The 20,534-nt window shown below is 40.7% G+C and overlaps 1 protein-coding gene across 1 annotated transcript; it reads right to left on the bottom strand.

The window, feature by feature from the left end:
- Positions 1-927: 927 nt before the first annotated feature.
- LOC116697680 (neuroligin-4, X-linked) lies at positions 928-19,669 on the bottom strand. Its single transcript, XM_032529053.1, has 9 exons — positions 19,207-19,669; positions 16,728-17,703; positions 15,418-15,570; positions 12,332-12,517; positions 11,286-11,736; positions 10,408-10,621; positions 9,802-9,926; positions 5,807-6,416; positions 928-3,981 (listed from the first exon to the last, which is right to left on the bottom strand). The coding sequence occupies exons 2-9, from the start codon at positions 17,200-17,202 to the stop codon at positions 3,574-3,576; spliced, it is 2,622 nt and encodes an 873-aa protein (XP_032384944.1). The 5' UTR covers positions 17,203-17,703; positions 19,207-19,669; the 3' UTR covers positions 928-3,573.
- Positions 19,670-20,534: the final 865 nt, after the last annotated feature.

Genomic DNA, 20,534 nt, shown 5'->3' with positions numbered 1-20,534 from the left:
CTTTTGATTCAGTAAAATGTAGTCTACCGTGTAAGCAGTGGTTCTGTAAATGTCAAATTAAGACAATGTTACTGAGTAATTTTTCAGTTCTGAGTAACTTAAACCTGGCTCCTCAGGTCCCTTTCTGCAGACATTGACATCAAACAAAAAAACACGTGGTCGTGACTTGAACTCATGCTTTTTTGTGTTGCCAGCCATAAATCAAATTAACTGCCGTTATATCTAGTTAATGGGATTAGAGTGGGGGGACACTGTAGGAGACATCAATCTGGTCTGGAAGTCAGCCATGAATTTGGTTATTTCACAACTCAAAGGGTCTCCTTGGCCAGCTGGCAGGGGCTGCTGGTCTGCAATGATTTACGCTAATATCTCCTTATTTTGCTGCAGTAAGGATTCAGTCATTGTACAACATATGCACTATAGAGCACAGCTAAATATAATACCTATATATTATTTTTACTTTAAATTTTAACTCCTATTTTAACATTTTGAGCAATAAGCTTATTTACTTTCTTGTTGAGCGTTAGATGAAAAGATTGATACAACTCATGACACTTTTGTGAGATTTAGCTTACCGACACTCGCCAAGCAAGAAAGCAAATAAATGTATCTCCAAAAATGTCAAACTATTTCTTTGAGGATCAATATAAAGTAGACAACTTGGTTGGAAGTGTAACATTTCAATAACCAAAACCCAATTATCAATTTAAAACAAATGAAAGAACAAAGTATATTATTGTCTGTAACAATATCAGTGCTAATTCATGTGTACTGTGCATCAATTGGCAAATGACGTGGTGAAGGAATCACTTTATATTCTGAAAACAGAGGATGCAATCCCTTAAATCCCTACATCCCTTCTACATTTCTATGAACTCCTCCATAATATTCTGAATTAAGACATACAAGACATTTAACATGCTCATAAATTGTAAAATACTGGTATTTTTATTTTTCAAAAATGCAGCAGAAATGTTTTATGCTTGACACAATCCAGGCATCCGCTGAGTCAATAAACCCATATGAAAAAAATATTCAGTCAATCAAACATCCATTAAATGTTATTTTATATCGTTTTGTAAAAGTTCTTTGCTTGTCATCCACAAATTGTTCGGCTTTCATTTTTCACGTATTCTGTTGACAATTAACTAAAATCTCTCATGAAGAAGTTACTTAGGATGATAGGAGGTTAAATAGGCCTCATTGTGAGAAAGCTGCATGTAGTCACACAGATGAGGCTGGGGGGGCAGGACTGGGGTAGTGGGGTAATGGGACAGTTTAGGGTATGGAGAAAAGGAGGAGAAGGGAAAGAGGATAAAACAGGAAAGTTACAATATCCAATTTATGGCCTTTTGTTAAGTTACTTGTTAGGATCAAGGGTTGGGAGTTTGGGGTTTGCTGTTTAGATAATATACTGTATAGGGTTTTTATCTTTACATTATAAACCAGATAAATAGACAGAGTTTGACCATTTGTAATTTATTAATGACAGCTATGTCTGCCGCATCTTTTGTCAAATGAATTTGTAAAAACTGATTTCATGAAACCTGCCAATCGCGTTGTGATAGCAGTAACTACCACTGCCCTCAAGCACTCACTGTGAAGTCAGCAGGAATTTTTCTCTGAAATAAAATCATATATTATTGCCACAAGATGTTGGTGAGTTTTTTTTATAATTAATGTCTTGGTGGCCATTTGAAAAAAATATGACTGCATTAAGTGGATATTAGTGCTTAAAAAGCATTGTTTGGAGGTGCGTTTGCCATCAGTGTGAACTTTCACATCAAGCCGCTGATTATCCCTCCTCAGCTCCGCCCAGGCTCTGCCTAATTAATCAAATTTGGCTCTGAACAATTGACAACATGGTGGCAGATAGTAAACAGAACTCCAAGCTTTAATTAAAATGAGGGTGACAGATCCACATTTTTCTACAGACTATGGGTGACACTGAGATTTGAAGCGTCAACAATTGTTAGTTAAATAAGGTTTCAGTCAGCATTAGGCAGTTCAAGCAGGGGGGCTCTAGGGGCTCAAGAAATACTGGGGCCCCTGGTAAGAAGTGAAATGTACAGACAAATACAAGAAAGCATTCTTGGTATTTTTGGGACACGCTCTGTCGTGGGACGCCCCTGAATCATCACCACCTGTCTGTCTGCAAACACATTAATTAAGGTTGGGTTTATTAGACCTTTAAGAGATATGTAAGGAACAAGGGGGGAAAGGAGAACGGGAAAGGATTAGGATTAGAGGGTTAAGAGTCATGGTTTTTGGCTGGTACTCAATCATCAAACCAATTTTGCATTATTTACACAGTACTAGCTCATCATCCAATGGTCAAACAACTACTATTCAGGTTTCGAGATGTTTACACAGTTAAGAATTATTGAATGACTGTGCATAGCAAATATATCCTTTACATAAAGGTACTGTGTACATAATACAGTGGGTGAGATAGAAAGACAACCAGCCTTGCTTCAGGACACCTATACAATAATATAGTAATATCTGAAATGAAAGCAATAATGTGGTTAAATAAGTCATGTTTGAATGCAAGAGCAGGTAAATGCTATAAATCATAATATATCATCTGTATCTTTCCAGTCTATTTACAAGAGTTTAACACATAGCTGGTTAAAGTGATTCTTCAATAAGTCTGACAACACTTCAGAGGCCCTTCCATCTTCTGAAGCTAATTTCTTTCTCTTGGCACACTTTCCTGTGTTTTCCATATCACTCTATCTCACTTTGTCTTTCTCGCTCTCACAACTGTTAAATCCCTCGCAGTAAAATCTCAATCTCTTTCACACCATCTGACCATCTTTTCCTTCAGCTAATGTTTTTTTTTATACCCTCTTCCTCTCTGCCTGTCTTTACATCCATCTCTTGCTGAAATGTTGTTATATTCTCCTCAGCTTAGTTTGATCCTTGGCAGATAGGGCCCTTGATCTTTTAATGAAAGAAAAAAAAATGCTACATTCACATTTCACAGGTTGTTCAAGTTGACACCAGCAGTCTGTGTGTGTGTAGAACTTCTTAGCTCAGTTCTGCATCTGCTCAGTCTCAGCACTGCCTTACTGTGCAGCACAGGTACAGTAGGAGATGTAAACTGATCCTTAACTGACCCTTTTTCCACAGCGCTCCTCCTCTTCCTCCTCAGGTGTAGAAAAAGCAGACATTTTAATATCCAAAGCAGGGTTGATGTCTTGGTTCGTCTTGTTCAAGGTTATGAGCGAATGATGCATAGAACTGCATCTCCCGGGATCCAGTTTGTCTTCAATTCCCCGACGTGCAACACACAGCTGTCTGTCTTTTCATCCCGTTACTGAAAATGTCTTTCTGTCACCCATCTGTAACAATCTGCAGGGTAATTAGTAGAGGTATTAAGTCTTTTGTTGTGTGTGGTGTGTGTGTGTGTGTTGTGTGTGTGTGTGTGTGTGTGTGTGTGTGTGTGTGTGTTGTGTGTGTGTGTGTGTGTGTGTGGTGTGTGGTGTGTGTGTGTGTGTGGTGGTGTGTGGTTAGTTAGTGTGTTGGTGTCGTAATTATGTCCCTGGGTGTGCAAGTATCTTGCTGCGGTTATACACGCGTGGTGGAGTGTGTGTGCGTGGAGATGTGTGTGTGTGGCAAGTGTGTATTACTATATGGGCTATGGTGTGTGTATCCCTGGTGCGGATGCCCCATCCTCATCCCCACCACTGATCCAGGCGTCATGGGGGTCATCGGCGTTGCCGGGGTAACAGGATGTGATCCAGGAGTCACAGGCAGTGATCCTGGGGTCAGAGAGGTCATGAGGGGGACGTCGTCAGGCGAGCGGCGCAGGGTGAGGGTGTAGTCAGGCGGGCAAGTGAGGCGCACAGTGTCCAGTGTGCTGTAGATGTCCTGGGTGTCCATGCCGTCCAGGGCGTCTAGCGTATCCAGAGTGTGATGGTGGTGAGTGTTGTTCCTCTCGTCTGCTGATGCTGCATCACACTCTAGTTGCTTTACCTAAAAGGTCGCATGGTGGATAAGTAATTGGTCAGATAAAGAGTTAAAGCAAAGGGACACACACAGACAGAAAAGGAAAGAAACTAAAATAATCAAATCTATGGATGCCACTAATAATATTATTTGCATTATTGATTAAGTTACCAAAAGGTTTGTTTAATTCCTTTATATTTTCTATAACACACACAATTTAAAAAATAGTGAAAAATGCCTATTAGAAATCCCTAATGTCCAACCAACAGTCCAAACCGCAAAGATCTTCAATGTACAGTGATATAAAACCATACAAAAAGAAGCAAATTCTCACAGAACGTGGAACCATAAAATTACTTCAAATTACTTAAACAATCAAAATAGTTGCTGATTCATTTTCAATAAATAAACTAATTAGTTCCTCTTTAATTTATTCCAATGTTATTATGGCTTGGCTACATTGCCAAAATCAATATCACAATGTTATTGACATCTTTAATGTCAATATATATCATGATGTGGAAAATGTATACATTATCATGTGTGCTATAGAAAAAACTGAGGTTCAATGAAAACTGTTAAACATTTCATCAGTCAAAACACTTCACATGTAAAACAACTGCTCATTTGTATATACCTTATACATTATTTTGAGTAATTTACTCAAAATAATGTATAATGATCATATATTCACAATATGTAATGCACCAAAAAAATCATGTTTGTAATACTTAAGCCCTACGGTACATATACTTTACATGTAACGTAGACATAATTTTGATTTGGGTTGTCTGAAAATGTATGTAAAACTATAAAGGGTAAAAACTGGCAATGACTATCTGTGTAAGTGTCATTAGCTTAGACATCTGTCAATCAAGCAGAGCCATGCATCCCCAAACATTTACTCTCCGTAAACCTTAATTTCTCAAACATTACTACCGTGACTCATTAACATGTGTAAAATTATCTATTAAGAGTCTAAATTCTCATAGTAAGTTGAGGGTTACTCCAGTTAGATTTGTTTCAGATCAAGCATCTGGCAGTCAAACAAATCAAACTGTATCACTTCTATTTGTCATCATCATCTAAACCACTCCTGACTCATTTTGAATAATTTCTAGGTGATGTCTAGCCTCTGCAAGGCCAGCATATTTTTCCTAGTCAGAAGAATTATGTTTAACACAAGCATACAGTGCATACCAATAACCTATGCTAATACAACAAGACTTAAATTTTTCCTTGTCACGTCAGGTCTACTGGTGGTGCCCAAAAAGCTAAAATAACCCCACAATGATATTTCAAATAATAAAACACCATTACAAAAGCAGCAACAATGTTAAGCTGCATTACTGTAGCCGATTTGCCAATTAACAGTATTTGTCAGCTTCATAAGAGATTTGACATTTAGCACTGACTGGGTGAGATTTCAGAGCCACTGAGCTTAAAAGGAAGCCAAATAGTCGATGGATGAATTGAAGGAAATTCAAAGCAATTCAGGCAATTGGACTTAGCACACACATGCACACGCATCAAAACATACTCACAGATACACACACAAACACACACAAACTCAAGCTGATAATGTTAGCTGATGACAGGTTGTTTTGCAGTGTACAAGTGCTCAACTGGCAGCTTCTTCACTGGCAAGAAAGGAGTTCATTCAGTACAACCCACAACCTCAACTGGTTTGACATTTCTTAAACTTATAATAATACGAGTGATTATTAACAGTAAGCGTTAATTAGCTTTAATATTACTTTTAAATGATGTGACCACAGAAGCACACATACACTCCACACATTGGCCTCAGTTGTGGCACACACAGTGAATATAAAAAAAGCACATAACTTACCTGTAAAGACATCAGTCCCTCACCCTGTAGGTGGGCCGCAACATCTGCAGGTGTGATGTCTCGTCTCGGGGGAGGAAGTGGACGTGGCCGGCGATGCTCCAGACGCCTCTTGTCTTTCTTGTACAGCAAAGCCGCAAACGCAAGGATGTTAAGAAATAACAGTGACGCTCCCACCGCAATCGTCACTGAGAGTTCAGTTGAGTAGTCCTCATTGGGGACACGGACCCCGTCTTCCCCTCCACCTTGGCCTAAAGCAGACTCTGGTGGCTGTGGAGTACCTGCTTGTGAACCTGGGTGTCGTGTGCTACTAGGCGGCCAACCTTTGGCTAGACGCTTGGTGTAAGAATAAGGAGTGTCATCCTGTGGAGAGGGACTATGGGTGAAGGAGGACACAGATTGGAGGAGCTCGTTGACATGATGCAAGTGAGGGACCAGCTGGAGCCAGAAGGAGATTTTGGTGGCACGGTAGTGGTCTCTGACACGCGGCTTCAGGCCAATGTGGAGGTACAGCTGCTCTTTAGGGGTGTACTTAGACCAGGCCACTTCTTCAAAACGGTTAGGTTTAGTGTGGATGAACTTGGTATCTTGAGGAACCGGCTGGTTTGGGTCACTGGAAAGTATGAAACACAATGAGTTATTTAATTACATCTCGATGGGTTGGTAGTTATGTAAGGTTTTTTTGTTTTTATGTTTTCATAATTTATTGGTGAAAAAAGAAATAATTTATCATTGTGTTAAGCGAGACATTGCTTGTATCCCCTCTGTACCTGTTGTTCTACAAATAGCTGTAATCACACACAAAAAGAACAAAACAATATAACAAAAACAATTACATAACTCAGTAATAGTAAATTATCTGTCAGATTATGAGACACCATGTAAAAATCTAAATCTAATCACCAAAATAATAGTTCAACAGCTAGACCACTTTATGATTGGCATAGGATTAAATAAACCACAATTAAATGCAACAGAGAATACAAAGTTTCCACCCACGTAATTACATTCAATGGTCATATTTTAAAATTGGAATTTTAGTGCAATGATTCAATGTTCTACCATAAATACCAATATTTCCTGCTTTTCAGTTGTTCAAATGTCAGAGACTCCCAACAGAGCTGCTGAAGAATTTTTCTCAGCTGGCTCCCTTCCTTTGGAGCTCTCATGCTATCCAATATTTCACACCAGCGCTGGCCTACATCTTCTAAATCAATATCAAAGTAACATAAGACAAACCAGTGGCAAAAAATATTTGCACAAAGCAATACAAGTTGTATTTCTCTGTGAGCATAGCTCAAAGGGGATTCAGTTGCAGATCATTAATTCTTGTCCACTTTACTATAAATGCCTTTTACAAAATATTGACCTTAATGCACAGTTCTCCTGCAGTTGGAACTATATGTGGATATTTGCCACTCTATAAACTGACAGATATCTTTATTAAAGATGAATGTGTGTGTTGTATAGTGAAGAGATAATGAAAAATCCCCTCTCTGACACATACAGACAGGCACTTATTTGACAATTTACAGACTTGTTTGTGTCAGCAGCAAAAATGACGTAAATGAAAGAGTAGCACATCTTCACAGTCTTGCCAGTTACACGCTATGTGCTCACTTGTCAATCAGCACCTTATGAACAGCACAAACAGGCAGCTAGCGTAAAGACCTACCGGCACACAAACACACAGGCTGACGATTTATATGCCCACACAGAGGCTTACAAAATATACATCAGGGAGCATCATGTCCTCCCTGTTAAGTGAGTCATTTGAGGCACTCTCAACTGGTTGAAATCTTACTTCAGAGAAAGTTCCCCATTGATAATTAAAGTGCACACTGAAATCTTGACAACTCTCCTTGGTGATTTTGCTCTGCAGCTTGCAGCTTGCTGTGGTGGTAACAACAACTTGATACAATTTGATTGCCTTAATGCACCCGCATTAAAGACAAATAAGTAAGAACACTGTCCTAATTCTGTATGTTGTGCGAGGCTCTATGGTGATTTTGATCAAGGTCTAGACTGCAGATGTCTCTGTAAATCTGAAGAGGTCTCAGTGGAGTGAGCCTCGATTGGATTAATTACTGGTAATTACTCACTTTCAGCACTGCAGAAAGAGTGTCCATCCTCAACAATTACTTTTATCTTGTATATCATGTCAGAGTGGAGAGATAAAAAGTAGTCTTATCAGTGTGGACTGTTGTTGGTACTGGCAGATCATTTCACTTTCAATTTTATAAATAGGATCTCTAGAAGCTCTTTTAGCCACTGGCAGATAATCTTAATTTTGATTTAACGTATTGAATAAACTCTCTGTCTCATCAGTTTTGCCCATTAATGGATGAATGAGGGTGCAGAAAGAGAGAAGAGAAGAGAAGAGAAGAGAAGAGAAAGAAGAGAAGAGAAGAGAAGAGAAGAGAAGAGAAGAGAAGAGAAGAGAAGCCTTGTCAAGGATTAGGGTTTGACATGACAGAGAACCTGTGTACACCCTCTGCCAAAATTTGTCTGCAGTGCTGCTTTCATAATTGTATCTAAAGTACTGTCTTTTTGTCATACGTCAAAGACATATCCTTAATAGTAACATATCCTTTGCCTGTGAGCTTGTTATTTTTGTTGAACTAAAACTCTGTTGTTCTCCTCTAATGCTTTGCTAACTGTTCTCTTAGTTAAAACTTCCATTCCAAACCTTATATTTCTGAAAAATCATTTTCTTCTTCCATGCTATTAAAATGTTACTTATCTTGACAGAGAAATGGCTTTAGGCTAATCTGTCTACTGCTCACAAGTCCTACAAATTGGCGCCAAGGCATTTTCCAATGCAATATGAACATCATTTGTAGGAAATACATTTGTTAAGCAAAACCTTATTTTTGTTCCTTGTCTTTAATTGTCCTCTTTCTTTGTGAACCCTGTCAGATAACTACACTCCATGCCCGTGTTCAGAGGAAGTGTCAGCAGATTTTTCCAGGGCTTCAGCCCCAAATGTTTTGAGTGTAGTCCCGAATGTATTTTAAAACGTTGCCTGACAAATATGAAACCGGACAATAGCCTATGTAAACCCCCATAATCATAAGTTGCCTTATTCCATTGTGCTATAACTCATGATAGAACTGTAACTTTGTCCAGTTTATTTTCCCCAGGAAAGGCAGCGTCGTGCGGGGTCTTACCATCATGCCGTATTTCTTGCTATCACCTAGCAATCGTCTTTAAGTGAGGAAAACTGTGAATAGTGTAATTTTTGGAGAAATTAAAGTTAAATCTAATACACTCATGCCATCAACACAAAGTTTAGGATGGCAATACTAATTATTTAGTTTGAAGTTCCCGTGGCATGAAGTTTCCAATCTATAGGATAGTGGTGCCATCTAAATAAAATCTACAAACAGCTTAAATGAACACACTATGGTTATTAACAAGCTGGGCAAGCCAATCACTGTTCTGCATTGCATTCAGTTAATTTAAATGGGTCCGGGCTAAGCCCCGAATCTACTCAAGTCCTTGAAATGCCCCTGCCCATGTTCATGTTAACTATCAATCAGTCCAACAAATTAAACATACAGAAAACTTCTAAAAGAGGCACTATGCATTTTGTCTTGATGAAACCATATGCTTGCGTCGTGGCTGTCTTACTTAGAGCTTGGAGGTGATTTGTTCCTGTAAAATTGAGAGTTAGCTGTCCATAGTTACAGCAACAACACTCTGTGTTGCCAGAACCTTGTCTCTGCTGAAGATAAAAAGCTGATTTCTTACTGACAAATGTGTATTTTCTTTCACGTTTAAAAAAATGTGATTAAGTGAGCTGGCTTTCATTTGTTTCTACATGTGGGTGGGGATTAAATATTGATGAATTAGAAACAGATTTCTGTGTCTAAGAAGAACTGTGCTTTGTTTTGGGTTGATCTTCTTTATAGTTTACAGTATAGTATAGTCAGTCCAAAAAGAGATCTTCCAACTGAAATCAACATCTCACATCAGTGTACATTTTAATAGCTCACCCAGTCTTGGCAAAGTTGGTCCAGTAAGTCATCACAACAGCGCTCAGCATCACGTCGTTCTTGGAGAAGTTACAGTTGAACAAATCAGTAGGTCCCACCATGGGCACACCGAACACATAGGGCACCTAAACACACACACACACACACACATTTTAAGATACTGTAGGAGCCAACCGATTACATTAATTCTCTTGACAGCAACCACAACTATATAAAATCACAGTGAATAAAAATACTACCATCACAGTGGTATATCTACAGCAGCTTTGAAATCAGACCTGCAGGAAAATAAATTCCATGAACCTTTAAAATATTTTAGGCTATAGAGGATTGCTTGATTCAACATATTAAGCACTTTGAACAAATAAAGGCAGTACTTCACAGATAATCTAAACTAAGAGCTCTTGATTTATCGCAAAATCTTTGAGACATAAGTCACCTTCAATTTCGCCTCTGCCTGAAATACCCAAACCAAAATGTCTTATCTTTACTCCTTTTCTTCATGTCTGATATCATGTTTTGTGCCACCACTTACAAACTACTTCTACTACAACTGTCACTAATGTTATCTTGGTAAAGCAAAACAACACGGTGACATCAGCTTACCTCGTCACCATGAGCAGAGTCAGCCCAAGGCGGTGTGGCATCACTCTGGCAGTGGTGGTAAAAGGAGTAGAAGTATGTGGGGGATCCATACTGAGCGTGGAGGTCAGCTGTGGCGATTGCTGGCGCCACCCATTGGTGGTCTGTGAATAGAGCTACCAGAGTCTTCCGCCGAGTTTCTGCATTGTCCCTGTCCGCCCAGTCCGTGTACATGAACCTTTAGTGTATACATTTCCAATTAGCTGTCAACCAATCTATTAACAACTCTTTTATTGTTAATACGTATATTACACTTTACACTGTGCATGCAAATTTACGAAAACACCTGATAGTCAAAAGTGTGCATGTGCATATTCAAACATCCATTTGAAGGAATAGTTTGACATTTCGGGAAATACACTTAATCTCTCTCTTGCCAACAGATGGATGAAGATAAATACCACTCTCATATCCATACACTAAATATATAACTACGACCAGCAGAGGGTTAGTTTAACTTAGCATAGACACAGGAAACCGGGTGAAACTAGCGTGGCTCTGTCTAAAGTTTAAATGGTTATAATTAGCAGGATTTGGTATGATTAAGTAATGCACATTGGAAGTAATTTGCATTCTTGGTATCTGCCGGTTGCCTAGAAAAGTCGCAGTGGCGACAAGATTTAAGGATGTTCCTACTCCCACCCTTGGACAAAGCTAGGATAGCTGTTTCAAGCTTTTATGTTACGCTAAGATAACCATCTCCTGACTGTTGCTTCATTTGTAACAAACAGACATTAGAGTGGTATTAATGTTCTTATCTAACTCTAGGCAAACAAACACGCGTATTTCCCAAAATGTCAAACTATTCCTTAAAAAATTCAGACATTTACAGACTTACTCACCTTATGCTCTCTCTCAATGTATCTCGGCCTTCTGGGTATCCATACAAACTGTCCACAAAGTCTGACACTGCAAAGTCAAAGTCCTCAGCCGTGACACCGTCTTCTGAGTCCACAATGCCCTCTACAAACTTCACGCCCTCGCCCTGATTAACCCCCAGCATCACGTCGTAGTTCAGAAACTCTCCCTGCTCCATCAGAATCTGGGGGTCATCAGGTATAACATCACCATCAATCACCGGGGCAAAAGCTGTGTGATATTTTGCCGGTGTTATGCTCTGCTCCACAAGTTCACGGTAGCTCCGGCCCTGAAGGCAGGCGACCAGTTGAGTGCTGTCGTCGATGCCGCAGCCCACCCTCTCACCAAGCTGACGGGCATACTTGCTGGGTTGGTAGTTGACAGCCCAACTGGCTAAAGCACTGCCACTCTGAATGATAGCTCTGTGGAATAGGTCTGAGATACACATGAACACACATAAATACAAATATGGGTGTACAAAGCATGTAAACTGAGGCACACATGTGTTTACATGTATGGATGGACATGCATAAATGAATCCATATGATTGCACACAAGAGGGTTACAGAATATATGTGCATGCATAAACAGATGCAAAACTAGCATTGCCACAGCGAGAAAACACTGAATTCAGAGACATGCATTATTCAAAAGGTTGACAGGCCATGGATAGAGCTTCAGGTTCAAGTAGGTAAGGGTTAACAGTTTAAAATAATACAGCTCTCAGCTTATCTGTATGACTCACAGGCTGTCTGTGTTATTCAAAGAATTCAAAGGCTTATTCAGGCATTTATACCGATAACGGAAAGCTGTGTTGGTCTACTGGAGACCATGGAAGATGTCATAACCACAAGTGTCATAACTTTCACAGCACCCATCCACCTACCTGCCACCCATCATAGGTGCCCAACTGTCTATCTGCCTACACTCTCTCTGCATTTCGAAGTGCATAAACCTTTCCACATCTTTGCTGCATAAGTTAATGAAACACACAAAGAAGGCAAGGTTTTTGTCCATGATTCTTCCTTACCCTCAGAGTAGTGAGACAAGGTGAGCAGGCTGACACACGAGGCCCCGGCCCCGGATCCAAACACAGTAACTCTGCTTGGGTCTCCTCCGAATGCTGCAATGTTCTCCTTCACCCAGCGCAGAGCCTGGATCTGATCCAGCAAGCCGTAGTTCCCTTTTGCTGCCTGGTCACCTGTACTGAGAAATCCTACAGACAGAAAGAGGAAGATGTTGTTATTACATATAGAACATATAGTGCTTAAGTTTAAAAACTTACAAGAATTCAAAGCTAAAAATGCTCTTTAAGTGAACTATGTATTAATAATGAATCGATCAAAAAAGGTTTTTCCGGCTGACTTTTAGGAAGTCATCTTACAATGTCCAAACACAACAAAGCACACAGGAAGGTGATACCCACATCATGGCATCCCCACTGTTATAATTAATTATGCATAAGTCTCGTTTATAATACATTTGAAAAGAATAAATGAAAGAAAAATGAAGATGCCTCCCCTACAATTGCTCAAAATTGGATTAAATCAACAAGGTGCATACATATTCATGTAGTGACAATCAACCTACACGTACATAAACTACACACATGCAGTTACTAACACAGCTATCCCTTATTCCCTTTACTGCTGACGGTGTTAAGTAAACAAAAGGATCCTAATGACCCACTCCACGACACTATTTCTCATTACTGCAGAAGCTAATTTTTCTGAACCTCAAGCTGGCCATGAACACATACTGTAAGAGTATAATGAGCAAGAAAGGCAACGGCGTTAAAATAATACATCCTAACGCTTACAGGTGCAATTTGTTCGAAATTTCTCTCTTGAAAAATGGACATTATTTGAATATCATATTAATATGATCATAATAACAGTTTGAAAATGCCTTCATATATACTATACGTGCTTTCATAAAATTTAATTATGTTACCTACATTTTTGTAGAAAAATGCACAAATTCCAGCAGATTACAGTGAATTAGAAAAAACTAGTCACATGCATAACTGTACACTACTTTGCATGTACGGGCTCACCTCATGTATCCAACTTATGATGACAATGATGAGGAGGAAAGAAAATGAAGAAGAAGAAGAAGAAGAAGAAGACACTGCTACTCATGATGATGATGATGACGATGGTGATGATCAGATTGGAGGTGGTGTAAACATAGAGGATGGAGATGACAAAGACAAAAAACATAATATGGTGATTACAGCTGTAGCGCCTGTTTTTATCCCCATTGTCAGAATTACTGAATAGTTATAGTTTCAATAGTTTCAACCACAACACAGATACAGATTTATCTCATCACATAAAATCATATCCAAGCAAAGCTTTAAAATTCTAAAATTCAGAAAAGACAGGATCTAATAATAAAATAGTTTTTTTCCTGTATTCAACCCTACTCTGCTCCATTTTCAAAAACCTTCTTGCTTTAAAGGGGAAGCGGCCATCATATCTGTCATACAGTATTAACATGTTTTGTGTGTACACGTGAGCTATAAAGTGTGCTGAAACTGCATAAAAAGGTAGGAAAGTCAAAAATGCACAAAATAATTAAGAGAATAAGCAACCAAATGCTATAATAATTAATAATTGACTGTTCTCTTATAGTAAGTACATTTTGAGATGCATCTATTTACAATTTATCAAAGGTCTTATTCAAATACATGTTTTATCATGTCACTTTCTGTAACATAAATCCACAGAATCAAGTAGAATAAAGAGATAATGGCATTTGGGTTACTTATTCATTTCCAATATTGCTGAATAAGATAAATTAAAGCATACTATATGCACACATTTTATTAACCTGTTGGCGCATTGTAATTAGTCTCTTCATATGAATATGTACAGTAAATTGTGGGTAACTCCTAATGAGAGTGAGGGCATGATTTAACCCATAATGATATGCAGCTTGCACATCTAACTTAATTAAAATGAAGGCATGCTGTGCTCACACAAACTACTCTATACTCAGTGTAATACAGTAAATGATGCCTTTATAGCGTCTTTTTGACCCTTCTGTGGCCCTCTCTGGCTTTGCAATTTTTTAATTACAGGGCAAAAAGACTAAATGCCAGGATTCTAAGATATTCTACGTATTCAGCCCCTGCTTTGCATAACTGTCTAAAATTAGAAAAACCACAGGGAATCAGATTTGCCCTGTTCAGAGAGCAATGAGTCAGAGAGTCATGGAGGTAAAAACGATCAGAACTGAGTCAATGCAAGTAGTGGAAAAAAATTGGCTTCTGGGGCCTTATTTCCACTAGGGACACCCCTACTGAACATGTTTCACACAAAAAAAGTCACTTTGGGTGAAAACAATTTGGTTTTCACATTCTTTAGCTCACTGAAGGATTCAATAATCCAGATGGTAAATACAATGTAAATGTAAAGAAAGTGAGCAACAATGGTTTGTTAATCCTTAGATAAAAGAAATACCATTTACATTGCATCAATACTCTAATTATTTATAGCTCTTTACTAATAAATATGTCACCCAGTAAAAACCTGACAACCCATTGCACCATTAAAATAAAACTGGATTAAAATAAAAACATTGACTGTGGTATTACATGAAAACATTACTTACTCATATGTGAACATTAATCAATATAGTTCAATTAATCAATTAATCAATACCAAACTTCTTTCCATTCCACACAACCTCCTCTTAGCTCTTCATCTTCAAATGTTTGATCCATCTACTCTTTGGTAACTCATTGAAAATGAAAAAAATTGCTAAATCTCAAACTTACATAAATGCAACAAAGATGTGTTAATTGTATTTCCAATTATTATCCGTGCAGACCTTCTGCCTAGTCCCCAACGTGTAAAGTAAATTACTATACAGTAGGTGCAGTAATATTATCATTATACCCAGTAATATTAGTATATGCAGTGGTTGTCAAGATATGGGGATATCTATTGCTGAATAACTCCACAGGATGAAAATTAATTAGTAATGCTAACAGGCTGGGGACACAGGGATTTATTTTGAAATGCAGCTACACCAGTACTAACAGTCACATTACCATGGTTCAGCAAATTTCATTGAGATATATTAGGTATAGAAGATATATAATTTTACCCAGTACTCCTAGGCGATAGTTGAGGGTTATGACAATGACGTTGCCGTAGCTTGCCAGCACGCTGCCATCCATCATGTTACCAGTGCCTTCTGTGTAAGAGCCCCCGTGGACGTAGACCATCACCGGCCGCTGACCCCCCTCCTCATGGATGTCTGGGAAACACAAAGATAGATAGATAGATAGATAGATAGATAGATAGATAGATAGATAGATAGATAGATAGATAGATAGATAGATAGATAGATAGATATTGCAAGAACAAATGGCCTGCCGCTGTGTTCTATCCAGTGTTCAAGGTGACATCATGCCAGTGCTATGTACAATCACTTTTTGTGCGTGAGTGTAAGGACAGATCCACCCACCTTCCTTCTGTCTCCATTCTGTCTCTTGTTAAAATAAATGTCCATATCAACTGTGTGTGTGTGTGTGTGTGTGTCTGGGTGTGTGTGTCCGTGCGCGTATGTGCGTGCATGTGTGTGTGTGCGTGTGCACACGTGTGTGTGTGTGTTTGTGTGTGTGTGTGTGTGTTTGTGTGTCTGACCACTGTCCACCATTTGTATGTATCTCAGCCTTTAATCACTCTGTGGGTTTATACTTACAAAAGCAGGAACAGGCGTTGGCTCCTCTGCTTCACTATGCTTTATATCTCCCTACTTTCATTTCTCAGCAGGTGAAAATAAACTGAAAGGGTTTTGGAGTGTTAGGGGTGTGTTTGGTGTGTGTGTGTTGTGTGTGTGTGTGTGTGTGTGTGTGGTGTGTGTGTGTGTGTGTGGTGTGCGTGCGTGCATACGTACAGGCATGTGTGCGTGCGTGCAGGGGCACATGCATGTATATGAACCAATATGTATGCATGAGTGAGTCTGTGTCCTTCCCACTTTCCTCCACAAGTAAAGGCGTAAACCCCTTGGCAACAGACGCAGGTGTCTGCATATTAAGTGTTGGTTCAACCAGAGGCATGCACAAGTGGAGGGGAGTGTGGCACACTTAAAAAAAACACTTTAGTTATATATTTAACAAGGGTATGTCTATGCCCTGACAGGACACTTATATGTTTTAATCTAGTGTTAATGTCTAAAATCTATCTTCATGTCACAGCTGAAATGCCCACAGAATCACCTTGCAGTCACTCCAAGATTGCAAATGATTTTGGCTGTGACATATGATGGTGATATAGTTAGCTAGTTCCACTTTGTTACCACTGTTTTGGTCTTACATGTGAAAAAAACTTAAACATGTCATCCTAATTATAACCCTGCATGCATATTTATTCACACTTGGCCCTGAGAGTCACATCTTTGGGTTCACTCACCTTCCTCAGTGGGCACGTAGATATTGAGGTAGAGACAGTCCTCACTCTGGTGAGTGAGGTACGTTGCCGCTATATCCAGGTTAGCTGTGAGCCAGGAAGGCATCATATCTCCCAGCATGCTCCTCTCATCCAGCGACTGCGGGCACACGGGTGCAAACTGCGTCACATTTCGTATTCCTGGCCAGGGCAAAGGAGGCTCGGGCGGCTGGAAGCGCCGGTCCGCTGTTGGAGGCCTTGCATATGGTACTCCCAAGTACTGGATGACTGGCCCCAGGAGGTCAGACGGCAGCGGGGTCAGGATGCCACGGATGCGGCCTTGTGCCGTGGAGATGACAGGCACAGTCTGCTGTGCCGATGAAGAGGCCGGATTGAGGGAAATTGAGAGGCAGAGGGAGAGGAGGAGGGATAGAATTGGGGAGAAGGATGGGAGAGAAGACAAGGCAGAGGGAGTTCTCCTGGTCTTCGGCTCGGACATGATGGTGTGTGGTGTGGGGGGGGGGGGGGGGGTTACAGCTGTGTTGACCCTTCAGAGGTATCCAATGCTCACACACAGCTGCTGCTCAGCTTGGCCATAGTACACACAACACACCGTCCTGACTCTTGCAAACAACCTTTTTCTTTTTGTGTATGTGTCTGTTTTTGGTCCTGTGTGTGAGTCAGTAATTCTGTGCCTCTGAGTGTATGGTGACTCAGTCAGCGAGTCCCTTGAATGCGTGTCTGTGTGTGTATGTATGTGTGGAAGTGTTTAAGCGTGTATGTCCTGGATTGGCGATTTTAGCATGTGTGTGTGTGTGTGTGTTTGTGTGTGTGCGTGCTGGTGAGTGTGCGTGTGCGTGTGCGTGCGCGTGCGCGTCTGTATGTGTGTGTGTGTGTGTGTGTGTGTGTGTGTGAGTCTCTCGTTATGTAAACAGTAGCATCACTGTTCCTCTGTCACTCTCTCCTTCCGGTCACCCCCATAACAAGCACAAACTGCCTCCTGGAAAAGAGACAGAGAGGCAAAGAAATGGAAGCAGAGAAGGATTTAATTAGTCTTCATTAGAATAATTACTGTGTCAAATAGATAAAATGTCACACACACACACACACACACACAGAAAACTTACACATCACATCAGATAAATAGGCTGTGCTACCTCGCTGCAGTTGACGTTAAAAATAGACATGAGAGCGATAGATAGGGCAAACAATATGTTGTCCGCTCAGCTTAACTCTGTGTCAGACTGTCAGGGCTGCTGTGTTACACAGGACTGCCGGTGTGTGTGTGTGTGTGTGTGTGTGTGTGTGTGGTGTGTGTGTGTGTGTGTGTGTGTGTGTGTGTGTGTGTGTGTATCCTGTATGAGCTGCAGACATATGTCACATCCTTATGATGCAATCTTTGAAAGACCACAGGACCTGTTTAAGATGGGGGGAGGTTGAAAGAGGGGACGCGTCCCATGCTTATTTAAACCTGAATACACCATGGGCTCGATCCTGACCTGCATGTAGCATAAGGTAGGAAGCCTGTAACACACATGCACACACTTTGTTCTCAATCTCTCTCCCACAGATGCATTCACACACATCATCTCTATGTCTCTCAATAATAGCCCCCCCCCCCCCACACACCCCACACACACACACACAAACAGGTTTTCTCTGCCAAAGATGCGCACATACACTTTCTTGAGCTCTCCACATTCTCTCACATACACAATCTCTCACATACTCTCTCTCTCTCTCTCTCTCTCTCTCTCTCTCTCTCTCTCTCTCCTTTCTCTCTCTCCCTCTCTTTCAATCTATTTCTCTCTCTCACACACACACACACACACACACACACACACACACACACACACACATACAGCTGCTCCCCAGCCGATACTGCTATCTCTCTCTGAGGGCCTTAGGGCAGCATATTAACACTTACACACGTACAGAAAGAGCAACATCAATTTCCGTGTAATCACACACACACACACACACACACTCACGCACACACACACACACACACACCACACACACACACACACACACACACACACACATATCCATACTAAGCAGCAAATATATTAAAGTGTCAAAATGATCAGTACTATCGCTCCTCCCATATTGGTGTTGGCTGTCCAAGGTGCTAGTTAACATTCTAGTGGTGAGCGCACACACGCTGATGAATAACGCTCCATTTATCAAGGCAAACCCGCCTGCCACCGTCCCCTTGTATGTTTTTACACAGAAAAGAACAGACAAAAGCTGCACTGCATTCTTATTCTAATTCTCACTAAGCAGAGCCTAATAAATAGCCGAAATAAGAAAAAACGATTGCTTGCGATGTAGAATATCCTGACTATATCTCTATCGGCACTGAAGCTGACTACGGCAAAACACACACACACACACACACACACACTCACACACACACACACTCAAATGCATAGCATCAACCTGCATCCGCGCTGCAGTAAAAAAAAAAAAAAAATCAAACAAAATATAGGATGTAACGTACCCAGCCAGGGTGAGAGGTGTGAAATCCCACGGACCATGTTCTTGTTCCTGTCCACCGCAATATTCGCCTCGTGTTTTCGCTGCTGCAGCTTATCCGACGTGCCCGGGATGGGATATTGGGAGATATTCCTCTTCTACTGCTGCTGCTGGTGGTGGTGGCGATGGCACGTCTCCTGGGTGGCAATAACTCAAAAAACAAAACAAGGAAAAAAAACAGCCCTCAAGCCTTCAGTCGGAAAAAAAGAAGCGAAATTCTTTTTTTGGATGTAGTAAGTGTTTTTCCAAGGATCGCAAGGCCCAGGACGTTCAAATGATCAATCTCCCTCTCTTCCTTTCTTTCCTCCCTCCCCCATCTCTCTCTCGCTACCTCTATCTCCGTTTCCCCGTGTCTCTCTCTCTCCCTTGATGCGATTGGACAGTGTGGCAGGCAGCAGCTACTGATCCAATGATACGCACCTAGCACTGTGAGGAAGCGAAAGGAGAGAATGGAGGATAGGAGAGGACCGACCTGTGCAAGGAAACACACACACACATACACACACAGACACACACACACACACACACACACACACATACAAAAGTGCACACCATTGCACAAAGCCCATTGGTGCATAAACACACATTGCTCCACACATTTACACACCTGTGGAAGGTAAAAAACATGAAACGAAGTCCACATAAATAAGAGAGAGAAAAAACACTCAATGCATGCTCACACAAACCTGTAGCAAACACATACCCAGACACACCTGCACGCGTGCACACACACACACACGCACACACGCACACACACACACACACACACACACACACACACACACACGCACACACACATCTTAACACAAATGGTGCTGGAGTACACAGTGACCTCTTCAGGACCAGAACAAGGATTCTATCTCTGTTTAGTTCTGCCTGCGAGCAGCTTTCTCCCTGAGGCACTGAGCGTGTGTGTGTGTGTGTGTGTGTGTGTGTGTGTGTGTGTGTTTGTGAGTATGGTAATGCAGTGGGTCTGCAGTCACTACTAACTGTGTTTGGGAACACTCCTCACGTCAGCAGAGCCTGCCGCAGCAGCAGCATTTAGAACTTTCTATTCCTCTCCTTAACAACCTTCCATCCACCCATCCATTTCTTTTTCTGCCTGTCTGTCTGTCCGTGCACTTGTTGCATATTCCTCCCTCTCGCTCCTTTCTCCTCTTTTAAAGCAAGTTGTCTAAAAAAAAAAAATTGCGCAAAGGCTTTATTTGTACAGGTGGGGTTTGAGAGGCTATTAAAAAGGATGACATTGACCTATAGTCTAAGCTTTACAAAGCCATAGGACCTTTCACACAC

Source organism: Etheostoma spectabile, chromosome 11 (assembly GCF_008692095.1).
Source record: "Etheostoma spectabile isolate EspeVRDwgs_2016 chromosome 11, UIUC_Espe_1.0, whole genome shotgun sequence".
NCBI classification, from domain to species: domain Eukaryota; kingdom Metazoa; phylum Chordata; class Actinopteri; order Perciformes; family Percidae; genus Etheostoma; species Etheostoma spectabile.
This window is presented reverse-complemented; position numbering and strand designations above follow the sequence as displayed.

Bases quoted from the DNA above. Each gene is read 5' to 3' on its own strand.
- LOC116697680 (XM_032529053.1), bottom strand. From the start codon at position 17,202: ATGTCCGAGCCGAAGACCAGGAGAACTCCCTCTGCCTTGTCTTCTCTC. The intron at 10,622-11,285 runs GTGAGTAAGTCT...TATACACTAAAG, and splicing joins ACATTGAGAGAGAGCATAAG to GTTCATGTACACGGACTGGG. The intron at 9,927-10,407 runs GTAAGCTGATGT...GTGTGTGTTTAG, and splicing joins ACTCTGCTCATGGTGACGAG to GTGCCCTATGTGTTCGGTGT.